This window comes from Amphiura filiformis, unplaced genomic scaffold, assembly GCF_039555335.1.
Source record: "Amphiura filiformis unplaced genomic scaffold, Afil_fr2py scaffold_46, whole genome shotgun sequence".
In the NCBI taxonomy this organism is placed as follows: Eukaryota; Metazoa; Echinodermata; class Ophiuroidea; order Amphilepidida; family Amphiuridae; genus Amphiura; species Amphiura filiformis.
In genome coordinates, this window is record NW_027305510.1 from 508,522 (window position 1) to 521,283 (window position 12,762).

The 12,762-nt window shown below is 39.3% G+C and overlaps 2 protein-coding genes across 2 annotated transcripts; both read right to left on the reverse strand.

Moving 5' to 3' along the window:
* Window positions 1–1,826: 1,826 nt before the first annotated feature.
* On the reverse strand, window positions 1,827–5,059 carry LOC140144248 (uncharacterized). The gene has a single exon (XM_072166065.1). It carries the CDS (start codon window positions 4,937–4,939, stop codon window positions 2,633–2,635), a length of 2,307 nt encoding a protein of 768 aa, XP_072022166.1. The 5' UTR covers window positions 4,940–5,059; the 3' UTR covers window positions 1,827–2,632.
* A 414-nt stretch (window positions 5,060–5,473) lies between these two features.
* LOC140144242 (uncharacterized) lies at window positions 5,474–11,268 on the reverse strand. The gene is made up of 2 exons (XM_072166058.1): window positions 11,002–11,268; window positions 5,474–9,681 (listed from the first exon to the last, which is right to left on the reverse strand). The coding sequence occupies exons 1-2, from the start codon at window positions 11,225–11,227 to the stop codon at window positions 5,474–5,476; spliced, it is 4,434 nt and encodes a 1,477-aa protein (XP_072022159.1). The 5' UTR covers window positions 11,228–11,268.
* Between the last annotated feature and the right edge of the window lie 1,494 nt (window positions 11,269–12,762).

Genomic DNA, 12,762 nt, shown 5'->3' on the forward strand with positions numbered 1-12,762 from the left:
ATTGATACCAAAATGGAATTCATTTTCGTCAGTGAAACTTGTGTTTTGGTGATTTGTATGTCCCTTACCCCTTAATATTGTCATATTTTACGCTGTTAGACATTGAATATTAACATGTTCGTACATTTTATGTCTATCTACCTCACAACTAATGGTTTAATTGCTTTTAAATAATACTAGAATAATACGAACAATTAACTACATATTGTTACCAAAATGAATTCATTTTCATCAGTAAAACTTGAGTTTTGGTGATTTGAATGTCCCCTACACCTTAATATTGTCATATTTTACGGTACTACACATGAAAAATTGACATTTTTTTAACATTTTATGTCTTTCCAGCTAACAATTAATGGTTATTTTACTTTAAAAGATTACAACAACCAAATAGCTATATATTAATGCCAAAATGAATGAATTATAATGAATAAATGTCGAGTTACGTTGGTTTGTACGTCCCCTAACCTTTAATATTGTCAGATTTTACGCTGTTACACATTGGAAACTTAACATTTTTATCATATTTTATGTCTATCTTATGGTTTTTCTGTTAAAAATAATACTGGAAAGTTAGAACAATCAATTAGCTACATGTTGATACCAAAATGAATTCATTATTATGAGTAAAGGTTGAGTTATGGTGGTTTTATTTCCCCTACCCCTTAATAATGCCATATTTGACATGGTTATACATAGAAAAGTAACCTTTTCTCACATTTTATGGCTATCTACCTGACAATTAATGTTTGCTTTGCTTTCAAATAATACTAACACGTTTGAACAATCAACTAGCTACATATTAATTCCAAAAAGAATTCATTATCATGAGTTGAAGTTGAGTTATGATGGTTTATATTTCCCCTACCCCTTAATATTGTTACACACGCTGCTACATGTGGAAAAGTAACTATTTTTTTACATTTTCAGTCTATTTTCCTGACAAACAGCGGTTGATCTCACCCCACACATATAAATATTCAAAATATTACATGAATGGCAACTTAACAAACAAATTTTGTTAATATAACTTATATAGTTCAGCCGAGTGACATATTAAAACATGTAAAACACCCCAACCCTGAACCCTATACACACCCCGCACCCACCCCCACATACCCACACACACCTACCCCAAACCCACACAACACAAACCAACATGCAAGCAAACATGCACATACATAAATATTTGAACCAGAACATCAAAGTTTGCCTAGATATGCTTGATATTAAAAACAAAATTAAACACCCTGCGCATTGTTGTAAAAAATCTGATTTTTCACTAGTGTATGGACTGGCCACTTCCAATCATGATCAAATGAAACCTAGGTTTGCTTTCAAATAATACTAGGCAGTTAGAACAATCAATTAGCTACATATTCATACCAAAATAAATTCATTATTATGAGTAAAAGTTGAGTTATGAGAGTTTATATTTCCCCTACCCCTTAATTTTGTCCTATTTTTGGTGATTTTATGCGATTATACGTCCATACATAAAAAAAAAAAAAAAAAAAAGTGATACCACAATTTGAGTCCACTACCTACCTAGCAGTGATCTAGAGGGTCCATACTAACTACCTATGGTGTCAAACCTTGTATGTAGTGGAGGGTGAACGAAGTCATTTTTTTGAGGTTGCTGCTCCTGTACTATGTGTGTTATGAACATCGTGTATGCGTTCGACTAATAATTCCATCGTAATAATAAAGCGCCGGTTCCGGCGTTTTATTCAAAATCACGGATTTTGACAAAACTACAGCACCTAGAATCTTGATTTTTGCAGGGTATATTGGTTTAATAAAGTACAATTTAATCGTGTAAAAAAGGAATTTTAAAAATTCAGTGAGGGCGTCTTCCTCAGCAAATGTTATAATATGGCTTTAAAGCTAATCGAATTAAAATCCATACACCCCCTATTTGCATAATCACGCATAACGCGCAAACGCAAAATCGGAAGCAACTGAAATGTTGGAAATAAGCTTTTCTGGTGGATATCTACTCAAACATACCATAAACAGAGATAGATAGAGATGATTTTGGTTTTAATCTGATCGTGTTACAATGACGTTACGTAAAAACGATGAGGGCGACGTCATGGCAGTTTGCGCAATGCAATAATGTTTTCGCCGTTGTCCCTCCCGGATCCTGCGTCTCAGTAGCACTGGATAATTTGTATACCTGGACGATTTATATACATGTAGTAACCTGGTATTCGTCTCTTTGACACAAAACAAAGTTATCAAGGAGATATCATAAGAAGGCACTATCAGCAGTAGAAGACCTTAGCGCAAGAAGACCGTAAGTCCACTTGGCCCCTCAACATGTATACACTAAAGTTACGTATAGTTTCTTAGGCTTTTATAATGTTTAATACATGTTCCAGGGTGAAAACATCATGAAAGGTTGTGAAAGATTTATTTTTGCCCCTGAACATGTATAAAACATTACCAAACTATACGAAACTATACGTAACTTTAGTGCATACATGTTGAGGGGCTAAGTGGACTTACGGTCGTCTTGCGCTCATGTCTTCAGTAGCTGTCAGGTGTCACATTTTTAGATGTGTACAGTGTATGTAATACAGACATTCTCAAATGTCTATAGAGCAGATTAGAGAGAGGGCCTTCCTTGTTATGATGACTTATGTTTCTTCTTCTTATGTTCTTTGTGCTTCTCACAATTGGCAGCTCTACGTCCACAATGACATAGATATGGTTTCGAACCTGAATGATGCATTTTTTCATGTATACGCAAAGTCTCCCTCCTTGCATACGTCGCTTTACAGAACTCGCATTCATACCTGACACCTCGATGCACGCACTGCTCATGTCGCTTTAACAGTGATGACCATTTGAACGCGCTAGAACATCCGGGGTATTTGCATTTATACGGTCTTTCCGACGAGTGGCATCTTTCATGGTTAGTTAGGCTACCCGATTCAATAAACCTCATACCGCATGTGAGACATTTAAATGGTTTCACTCCCGTGTGTATTCTCTCATGACATGTTAAAGAGTACCTCTCGGCGAATCGTTTAGGACAGTGTTTACATTTATGTGGTTTTTCGCCGGTGTGCGTACGTATATGTCGCTCAAGACCGGCCCGAACCGCGAAACCTTTATTACAATATTCACAGCGAAGTAGCTGCCGTTTGTCATGAGTCTTCATATGAATACTTAAATTACTGCGCGATACAAAGCTTTTATCACATTTGGAACACTGGTATATTTTCTTCTTTTGTTTCATATGCAGGTGTCTCTTCATCTCAGGAGTCAGTTTCTGGGACGTACTTCTGGTATTGGAATTACGAGATTGACGATCTACTTTTTTGCTCGCTTTTAAGCGGCTGGATTTTCGTGACAAGTCGTGATCTCTACCAAAGTCTTCAAATGGTGATAATGGTGGTGGTTCTTCTTCGGATGTGTACGAGTCTAGAGACGATGCTATATCATCGGGTGGATGGGCTTCAGATATTCGCGGTGCGTCTCTACGTTTGGTCTGACGATGAGTCTCCAAGTTGGATCTCCTTCGCCGCAGTGGATCTCTATGTTTAGTTTCGTGGTGTGTTTCTTCGTTGGGTCTCTCTCGCGGTGGGTCTTTATGTTGAGTCTCGTGATGGGTATCAACACTTTGTTTCTCTCGTGGTGGCTCTCTACGCTTATCTTGTGTCGTATCATTATAGAAACTATGCGCAGTTTTAGTCCACTGACTGTCAGATGAATCTAAACTTTGAAGAAGTGATTCAAAAGATGACAAACGTTCTTCTTCAACGATAGGTTGCTGTGATTCCTTAGGGAGGAGCGTCTTTCCGCGTCGATTTCGACGCAGCACATCAGCAATTAGTCTAGCATTCCTTTGAATGCTTTCCAATCGGCTTAAACTCGTCTTAAAATCCCGATCTTCAGTAGAGAGGCGCGAGGTCTTTCGGAATTCGTCATGTAACTGGACATTGGCATTCCTTTCGATGCTTTCCAACCGGTTTAAGCTCGTTCTGTAATCCCGATTTTCAGTCGATAGACGCGAGGTCTTTTGATATCGGTCACTTATCTGGATAGGCGATGCTCTGATGGTATCATCGTCGCTAACGTCATGCTGATTATTAGTAAACGAGTTGGTTTTTCTTTGGGATTGGGCCGTTTTAGATTGTAAAGTTGACTTCAATCTTGAAAACATCTCATTCCGTTTATCTCGTTCTGATGAGGAAAAGTGTGTCTGTTGTTCTGAGGTGATTGTTTCCTTCACTTGCTTACCACATGTATGTTTCACTACTATGTTAACATTGGTTTGGGTGACGAAATTCTCAAACACTGATCGTGTTTCACTGATTTCCGTGTCGACTGAGTCGACACTGCGTTGTCTGTGCAGAGAGCGAATACCCGGATCGGCAGCAATTGCATCCTCATCGGTTGCATATTGATGTGTTAACATTTCAGACCGGCATGTCGGAGGCCTGGGTTTACTATACAACATATCAGTATTCCGAGAAATATTTCTAGTGATGTCGCTTTGTTGTGTAGATTTTTCTACAACCGTCGAAGAATTTCTATCGGAAAGCTTCTCATGATGGGCTTTGTTAGGATGTTTGCTAATCAAATCTGCTTCATCTGAATCGACATCCCTTTCGAATACATATCTTTCACGATTTTGCCTAATCGCCTGTCCACCATCTTTACTTGATATTGTTCCTCGCGAAGTCATTTTTGAAACCGGTTGGGTGCTACTTTTAACTGGAGCTATAGTTTTGCGGCTTCCTGTCTTCTGTTGTTTCGGAGCTTTGCTTGTGCCGTCCTCATCCGAGGAAATAGCCTCATCCGATGAGGCGTCATCAAATGCATGAACGTGTTCCTCGTGGATTTTTAAATTAGAACTATCCGGGAAACCCTTCCCGCAACGGGGAACACTTAAACGGTCGTAACCCAATGTGCACTGTCTTCTCATGTCTACTACGGTGTGATTTATGTACGAAACGCTTACCGCAAATTGCGCACGCAAACGGCCTTTCTTTAGTATGCGTTCTGCGATGTTTCGCCACTGAGCTTGGACTTTCGAATTTCTTTCCGCAATATTCGCACGGATGAACCCTAGGTCTTGGTCCTGCAGGTTTTGATGGTACGTTCTTGTTCTCTCCCGTGTGACCCTTCTTATGACGTGATAAATGACCTGATGAATGGAATGCTTCCCCACAGTGACATATATATGGACGTTCACCCGTGTGGTATCTTCGATGACCTACTAACATTCCTTGTAATCGAAATCGCTTATCACAATATTCACATTTATACGGTTTCTCGCCTGTATGGTATCGCTCATGAGCTTTTATATTGCGGGTATCCGGAAACCCTTTTCCGCAAATACGACATCGATACGGTAACTTTCCGGTATGTCTATTCATGTGGTCCCTTAACTTGGATTTATACTGGAAGCATTTTCCGCACACTTTACACTCGTACTTTTTCGGAAGTGAATGTCGTTTTACGTGACTTTTAAATATTTTTCAAAAGCGAAGTGCTTGCCACATATTGAACAGGAGTATTTCCGTCGTTTTGTCTTGAAGCAAGGAACATTGTGCATATATTTTTTGGTCTTTCTCTTCTTTTCTAATTCTATCAACTCTTCTTTTGTCAGGCGTCTCATGTTGGTACGATACTTGTTGGCCTCAGGCTCATTTGCAAGATTCCTGGCTATTTTCTTGTAATATTCATCTTTCAAATTGTTTTTTGTTTGACCTAAAGATTTGTGCGGTTGCTGTTGCGGCGTTAAAGCTGGTATCTTGTCTGTTTGCTTCCCGTTTGTTCCATGCATTATATTATCGTGGTTTTCGGTGGGGTTTTTCAATGTTGTACTTGAGGAAGAAGACCTCACCTCGTTCGTATAATCACTCAATGCCTCGTCTTCTGATTCATTTTCACTTTTCACTTTGACGACGATTTTGTCTTTGTTGGCAACCAACTTGGGCATTTCATCACCAGAAGATGCGTTCTCTTCACTTTCCGAATCGTCATCTATCTTGTAGCTTTCATCGCTACTGTGATCTTCTTCGTCAGCAATGTCCCTTTCGTCATCATCGTCAATTGCTTCTACTGACGCTTGCTTCTTTCCATTACCACTATCATTTCTCTTCCGAAGAGACCATCGAGTGGCAAATCTGCCAAGTGACATACTCGAGTCTTGTGTATCGGTTTCCCTGTGTTCAGTGTGGTGTACATCGCCTTTCCCATTATTACTTTTATCACCATGACGACCACCATCGTCATCGTTGTCGTAATTATCTATATTTGCATCTGTCCTCGATTCCTTTCTGTGTTTATATTTTTCTACAGGTTTGAGATTAATAGACCATAGTTTGTCAAGTTTAGTCAAAGAGACGGTCAACTTTGGAGTGCTCTTGCTTAAGTTCCTCTCTGAAATGTTTGCAACTTTTTCTTCTTTTCTTAGATCTTTGTCCTTACTACCACGGTTTGTAATCACAGGTTTCTCCGCTACTTCCCTTGCGGTCTTTGTGCTTGGCTTATTTTGATTGCTCTGGTTTAAGTTGGTAGCTGGTGTGTTCTTTGCGACCTGTTTCTCCTTTCTTGGAACATTGTCCTTGCTGCCACGTTTCTCCACTACCTCCAAAGTGGTCTGTGTTCTTGGCTTATTTTGATTGCTCTGGTTTAAGTTGGTGGCTGATGTGTCCTTTGGGGCCTGTTTCTCCTTTCTTGGAACATTGTCCTTGCTGCCACGTTTCTCCGCTACCTCCAAAGTGGTCTGTGCTCTTGGCTTATTTTGATTGCCTTTGTTTAACTTGGTGCATGTGTTGTCCTTTTGAATCATTTTGTCTTTTCTTTGAACTTTGTCCTTATTACTTCGACTACTACTGCCGGGTTTCTCTGCCGCTACTTCCCCGGTGGCATTTACTGTTGACTTATGTTGATTTCTCTTTTTTACGGAAGCATCCTTTTGAAGTTTTTTCTCTTTTCTTGAAACTTTGTCCTTGCTATTACGACAACTGGTCGCGGATGTGTCTACTACTTTCCCGGTGGCCCTTGCTCTTGGCTTATTGTTAATACTCTTGTCTAACGTGTTCACTGACGTGTCATTTTGTAACTGTTTCTCTTTTCTTTTCTCTTTGCCCTTACTACTACTTTTCTTTGTTACATCCCAGGTGGTCTTTGCTTTTGGTTTAATTCGTAAAGACCATCTAGTCCCGAACTTTTCAACGGATGTATCAGAGTTTTGATTAAGACTGTTGACGTCACTTGAATCAGTTCCTGAAGAAGATTTGTCAACTGCGCATGCGTTCTTTCCTACATCCTCCAGTCCCTTAGTCAATCTACTGTAGTATCCAGCTTTCGGTCTTTTTCTATTTCCGACAGGCGGCAACTCGTTAAGATACCTGTCTTCCCAGTCGCCATGGTTACCATCCCCCGATTTCTTCCTTCCTACTCTCCCGGTTCCGGTCCCTTTAGGCAATCTTTTCTTGCGTGTTTTCGGAGTATTTGTAATGGAAGGTTGTTCATCATCATGTAAAGTTTCTACAATGTTCTGAGTACTTTGGTTTGAAATGTAGGATTGAGATAGTTGTGGATATATATGTAATTTTACCAACTCAACGCGAAATGACGATTCATTCCGTACTATATTTCTAACAGCGTCTTGTGTAATTCGGCTTTCCGTAATATCCGCGTCTGCAGTTCCTGTTTCCGAATGGTCCGATGGCCTGTGACTACCAGGTGTAACAAGGCTAGATTCCTGTCCTTGAATATATTCAACTTTTATGGGAACCACTGGTTGAGGAATACGTACACTATTATCATTTAGATCAGGTCCTGTATTTTCAGCAGACGATGTGTCAGAAGCATGCCCTAAGAACTTCCTTGATAGCAAGTCCCCGATTGTGTAATTGTCATTAGCGACACGTGAGTCTTGCGAAGGTGACTCTTCTGAATCGATCTCTTTCTTTATTTCAACTTCATTGTTTTCTTCAACGAATGTTGATGTCTGCGTGACAGGTGGATTGTTTTCAGGAAGGTTTGATGAGGTTGATGGAGATGCATCATATCCAACCTGTTCTTCTTTAACCTCAGTTATCGCGCCCTCATCGGTTCCTGATGTATCTGTGGTTTTCTTGGAAGACGTAGCATTAGAAGACGTATCATCGCTGTTGTTGTCAGGATCGATTGGGGGAACTTGAAGATGAGTTACTATTTGTTGGTCAATTGCAATATTTTCAGTCAATTCCGACGTGTTAATGGCTAAAGATACACCACCTGCTGTTACTTCAGCTTCACTATGTCCTCGATCGTGTGCTAGATTTTCACGAGGTAGTCTCTGTTCTTCTTCTTCATCTGGTATGCCCTCTTCAATAATTCCGTACCTGTCGGAAATAAGCTTTGGAGATAAACTACCTGCTGACACTTCGGCTTCATTATGTCCTCGATCATTTATTAGATTTTCACGAAGTATTCTCCCATCTTCTTCTTTATCTTTTATGCTCTCGTCAACAATTCTGAATGTATCTGTGACTTGCTTTGAAGATTCATTGTCTGAAGTAGTCTTGCTGTTACCTGTATTGTTTTCAGAAAGTCTTTCTCTGTTTTTATGCGTATCCATTACACTCTCTCTGTTTTCATGCGTATCCACTAGACACTCTCTGTTTTCATGAGTATCCACTACACTATCTATGTCTTCATGCGTATCCACTACGCTCTCTCTGTCTTCATGCGTATCCACTACACTCTCTCTGTCTTCATGAGTGTCCATTACACACACCTCTACAACTTTTGATGTGTTATCTTTATGTAGAACTTCTAAGGTTTTTGAGGTGCTATGGCTTTCCCAATCTTTTGATGGACGTACTGTAGTTCTGTTCTGTCCATCTGATAAAGTTGTCGAGGATGCAATACTTTCACGATTTTGTGATGGACGTATAGTTCTTTTCTGTCCATCCGATAAAGTTTTTGAGGATTTATTGCTGTCACGATCTTTTGATTGACGTGCTGCAGTTCTTTTCTGTCCATTTAAATGACCTCCTTTATACCAATGTCTCTCGTACCTTCGTTCATGACTTCGTAGATGTCGATGGTATCGCCAAAACCGATGGAAAAATCGACGATGACAGTATTTGCAGGTCTTAGGGCGTAGTGTTGCAGATTTACTCTTGGGTTGGTCTTTAGGAGAGTCGGTGACTTCATGTGTTTGATTGGTTTTGGCGGAAGATGGTTTAGGAGAGCCAATTGGAGAATCGGTGACTACGTGTGTTTGCTTGGTTTTGGCGGAAGATGGTTTAGGAGAGCCAATTGCCGAGTCGATGACTTCATGTGTTTGCTTGGTTTTGACAGACGATGGTTTAGGAGAGCCAATTGTAAAGTCGGTGACTTCGTGTGTTTGCTTGGTTTTGGCGGAAGATGGTTTAGAAGAGCCAATTGGAGAGTGTGTGTTTTCGTGTGCTTGACTGGTTTTGGCGGAAGATGGTTTAGGAGAGCCAATTGCTGAGTCGATGACTTCGTGTGTTTGATTGGTTTTGGTGGAAGATGTTTCAGGAGAGTCAATTGCTGAGTTGGTGACTTCATGCGTTTGCTTGGTTTTGGTGGCGGGTGGTTTAGGGGAGCCAGTTGCAGAGTGTGTAACTTCGTGTGTTTGATTAGTTTTGGCAGGCAATGGTTCGTTTGTCTCTTGAGCGGTTGTAGCTAACTGATCTCCTGCAAGTATATAAAATAAGATAAATTTATGGGTAGATTGTATTAGGAAGGTAACTGTACATTAATAAGAGCCACTGGACATGCTGGATGCGGAGTATTCCTGCCCTACTTCTACCAAGGATTCTATTAGTAACCCTTCTTCAATACACAATACAATTTTTTTCTATACTTTTTGTACATGGGTAGAATATTTGCGAGGGCGTGCTCATATTATGACGTCATAGCGATAATGTGGGGGCATTATGCAAGGAATGTCTGTACTTATTTCGGTATCACTGGATAGAAGAGACCTATGGAGCTATACATTGGTACCAAATAAAACAGTAAATGACGTTTGTAATAGAAAATAAGGTGGTTACAACAACCCCATGGCCCTTCGTAGTTAGTGTTACAAAATATGGCTAATAAGACCAGAGCTAATCGACGTTTCTATGTCAGAAAAAATGAACAGATATCGATAAGCTATGTTAACAACTTTAACAAATGTCCAATGGGGTCAACAAGGATCAAATGTCATACAACATGATACCCCCTTCTTCCAACTCAACTAAACTAATCAATGGAATGGATACAAATGCAATTGTTTTTATCACTCCATTCGTGAAAAATAATGGAGTCAAAAAACAATAGCATGACGTCATAGGTGTGTGCATTAAAGCATTACAATGCTAAAGGGTTTGGTTAATAGGTCAGAACTCAGGAGAGTTATGTATAATGATGTTGGAATCGGTTTTGACATATTGCCAGTTAGAATTTAGATAAGCAGCAGAATTAACCATCGAGGGCTTCGAGCAAGAACTAGCTATGTCCACAATTACATGTTACTCATTTCGGCAACAAATGGACGGTTAACTCTGCCCTCTAAAATATAATGTAAGTGACTTTGGGGGTGTGTAGAAAGACTCTTGAAATGCCATTTGTTTAATGTTGCCTATGGACTGTAATTTTATTTGGTTTAAGTGTTTATCAGCGCCTTAGTACAATTGTTTGGTTTTAGGCGCTATATAAATTTCAGTTGTATTGTATTGTATTGTGTACATGGTCACTTGCGTCTTAATTATAACCGTGCTAACTGTTTAAGTGACCATGCATATACCCCATAGTCACTTGCATTTATTATGGAGGCCTATGGAGGGCAGAATTAACCACCCATTTGTTGCCGAAATGAGTAACATGTTCTTGCTCTTAGAAGCCCTCGCCATTTTAACAGGGATTTCTAGGGGTAATGGAAGTTATGTCTAACGGAATTTTTGTTGTTTTTCTTTGCCGCGGGGTTTTGTAGAGGTACAAAAAACACACATTAATTGTCGAAAAACTTACGTAAATTTGCCACTCCTTGTCTTCTACTGACGTTACGTTTCTCTTTTGCATTCTTTTCACCAGAATAGCACCAAAATCGTTTGTATTTCGATTCATGACTTCGTACGTGCTTCCAATATCCTGTAAATGGCCACTGATAACGTCTAGCGCAGTACTTGCAGATCAACGGACAAAGAAGGATATATTGACGTTTAGGTCGGCGCTGTTCCCGGAGTTCCTGTGCCATGGTATAGATAACCCCTGGTCACTTCCTCTTTATATATCATATTAATATAATATATCTGAAACAGGAAACAATAGATATATTTTCATTACACGATGACTCTGATCAAACAAAACAAAGTAGACTTAAAATTGTAAAACGATAAATTTGATCATGGATTTTTATAAGTGCTATAACACCTCAAAAAAAGTAACTACCCCCCCCCCTTAAATAATTGCCATTATTCAAAAACGGACTATTATATTACAATTCTGTGTAATGCGTTGGAAGCAGAATTTATTCCTGCGCATTTTGACACCTCATTTGATACGATAGCCCAGAAAACAATAAAACACCTGTCAATTTAATGTAGTGAGGTCCAGATTTGAAAGTTGCACTTACATACAATACAAAAACACTCAGATATCATTACACAGATTTCCTTCCATTACACTGAATACAAAATCAATACAATTTACTGCAATCTTGGGTTACATTGATTTGCTACAAATTAGGTGTCACAATGTGCAGAAATCAATTCTGGTTCCCACGCATTTTACAGATTTGTAATACAATCACCCGTTTTTGAATAATGGTCATTATTTAAGGGGGGTTAGTTACTTTTTTTGAGATGTTTAATTATTATGAACTATAGGAGATACAACTTCTTACGTCTTGGATTATTATGGTGGTAATTGTTGTTGTTGTTGTTGTTGTTGTTGTTGTTATTGTTGTTATATTATTAATAATATTATCATCATCATCATTATATCAATTATCAATATCGGGCTCCGCCTCGTAATCGCATACTGCAGTTATTGTTCATTTTCCTATACACAATACACAGTTGAACAGTAACGTCTCTCACCATTGACGTATGACCTCTAAAAATAGTGTAGGCCTATGTTAGAGGTAAAGGGCATTGCCTAGTTAACGTCACTGTGTGAAAAATAACCGGCCAATATTTTTGTACTCTCTGAAATTCTAGAAAATGTAGTTTTGTAACATGTCCTAAATTTTTAGCTAATTTATGTTTGGAAATATTCGCACTTTGGTGTTTTAGTAAGGAAGGGCACGGCATGGCCTGCAAAATTCCCTGTGTAAATCGAATGCAACCTTTAGTGACTATTACTCACTTGTGGACCACTCTCCTCCGAAGGGCATTAAAGCTAAACCACTTGACGGATATTTTTTGTACTTGCTGTCAATCAAGAATAATGTATACATTACATGTAGGCTAAAAACTGAGTAGGTGGGGCATCTGCAAATGTTCGTAAATATGTAAATGACAGATAACAGCAAAAACAACTCCCATATCTGTCCATACAACTTTGGTCAGTGGAGCGAGTCCGGGGATTTAAAGTGGGTGATTATTGATTGGCAATTGCCATATTTGGGCACAAGTGCAGTCCAATGTGCAGCTGGGCTAGTCTTTATCGATTGATTTTGCTGGAATAATACCCTGTTAACCAGGTTTAAGTACTGTAAATGTCGAATCATGTTTGCTGTGCAGCATAACTGCACTATGGAAAGGTTGAGGGTTCGAGCCCCGGCAACGC